The 1,133-nt window shown below is 53.1% G+C and overlaps 1 protein-coding gene across 1 annotated transcript in view; it reads left to right on the top strand.

The window, feature by feature from the left end:
* The window catches only part of UPP2 (uridine phosphorylase 2), a gene marked incomplete at its 3' end in the record, with an annotated part of 6,374 nt that extends 5,314 nt beyond the window's left edge, over positions 1-1,060 (top strand). Inside the window, exon 6 of the mRNA XM_009867295.1 lies at positions 914-1,060. Coding sequence (XP_009865597.1) covers positions 914-1,060 — 147 coding nt within the window. The remainder of the gene's footprint in view (positions 1-913) is intronic.
* Between the last annotated feature and the right edge of the window lie 73 nt (positions 1,061-1,133).

Below are 1,133 nucleotides of genomic sequence, written 5' to 3'. Positions count from 1 at the left end.
CCACAGTCCTGCAGCGAGTCTAGCAGATGGGTTACACCGGGTTGCTTCCTACAACGAGATCGTAACTTTAGAACTACCAAACGCCGGGAAAAATTCAGGAAGTGTGTGACATTTACATAAACAAACTTGGGTTACTCTGGAACAGTTTCCTTTGCAAAATTCAATGCTGATTGCTGAGTAGATTAAGTGTAATAAATGAAGAATTAATAATCTGAGGACTATTTATAAACCTTTGGATCTAGTTGCACATGCGACCATCTGCATATTGCTCGAGGCCATGTTTTATTTAAACAAAAAGCCATTTGAGAGGATTAACAGGAGAAACAGCAATAAAATGAAGTACTGTGCCCAGAGTAGCACAGCCACAGGTACATGTTTTGCCTGCACCAAGGACTTCACACCGTGGGCAAGGGGAGCAGCTGCACCGGCACAGGGCTGCTCGCTGGCGCAGACCACCAGTGCCCCCAAGTCCGCGATGCCACACACCTGCGGCTCCGGCACCTGCCACCCCGTTACCAACACTATACCTTGGCTAAAGGGGTTTTCCTCTCCCCAGTTTTTGCCTTCTGCGCAGCTCGCTCTGCCTCTTCCACAGTAACCTGGCAATGTCGGATCTAACTCAGCAGCCCTGCACCACTGACACGCACCACCGCCACGGACCCCCGGGCTTCACACCAGTGGGCTTCCTCCTCCTTTTCACAAACACTAAATCCTGCATGAGTTCTCTGCTCTGTACAGAGACACAGCACGCTGGCTTCAGGCACCGAGGTTACCAGCAGCTGAGCAGCAGCTCAGAGGGAAGCTGCAGACGGGGTGTAGGTGCCGCCGGTGCTCCCCTTTGACACTGCGCCCCGCTTGGTGCAGCTGCAAACCCACCTGGCACCACAGTGACACTTCTCTGCTTCCTTTCAAGGTCAGGGGAGATTGGATGGAGCATTGTGCTCTTTTTCCAGTGAAAAAAAGTTAGAGTACTTAAAAAGAGCTTATGATGCCGGCGTGAGGAACATTGAGATGGAGTCCACCGCGTTTGCCGCCCTGTGCGGGTTGTGTGGCCTAAGAGGTGAGTTTTCCCCCCGTGGCCGCCCCACAGCCCAGCTCCCGCCTCAGCCCGGCTCGAGCGCTCGGTTCAGAGC

Source organism: Apaloderma vittatum, unplaced genomic scaffold, assembly GCF_000703405.1.
Source record: "Apaloderma vittatum isolate BGI_N311 unplaced genomic scaffold, ASM70340v1 scaffold34493, whole genome shotgun sequence".
Lineage (NCBI taxonomy): Eukaryota > Metazoa > Chordata > Aves > Trogoniformes > Trogonidae > Apaloderma > Apaloderma vittatum.
This window is presented reverse-complemented; position numbering and strand designations above follow the sequence as displayed.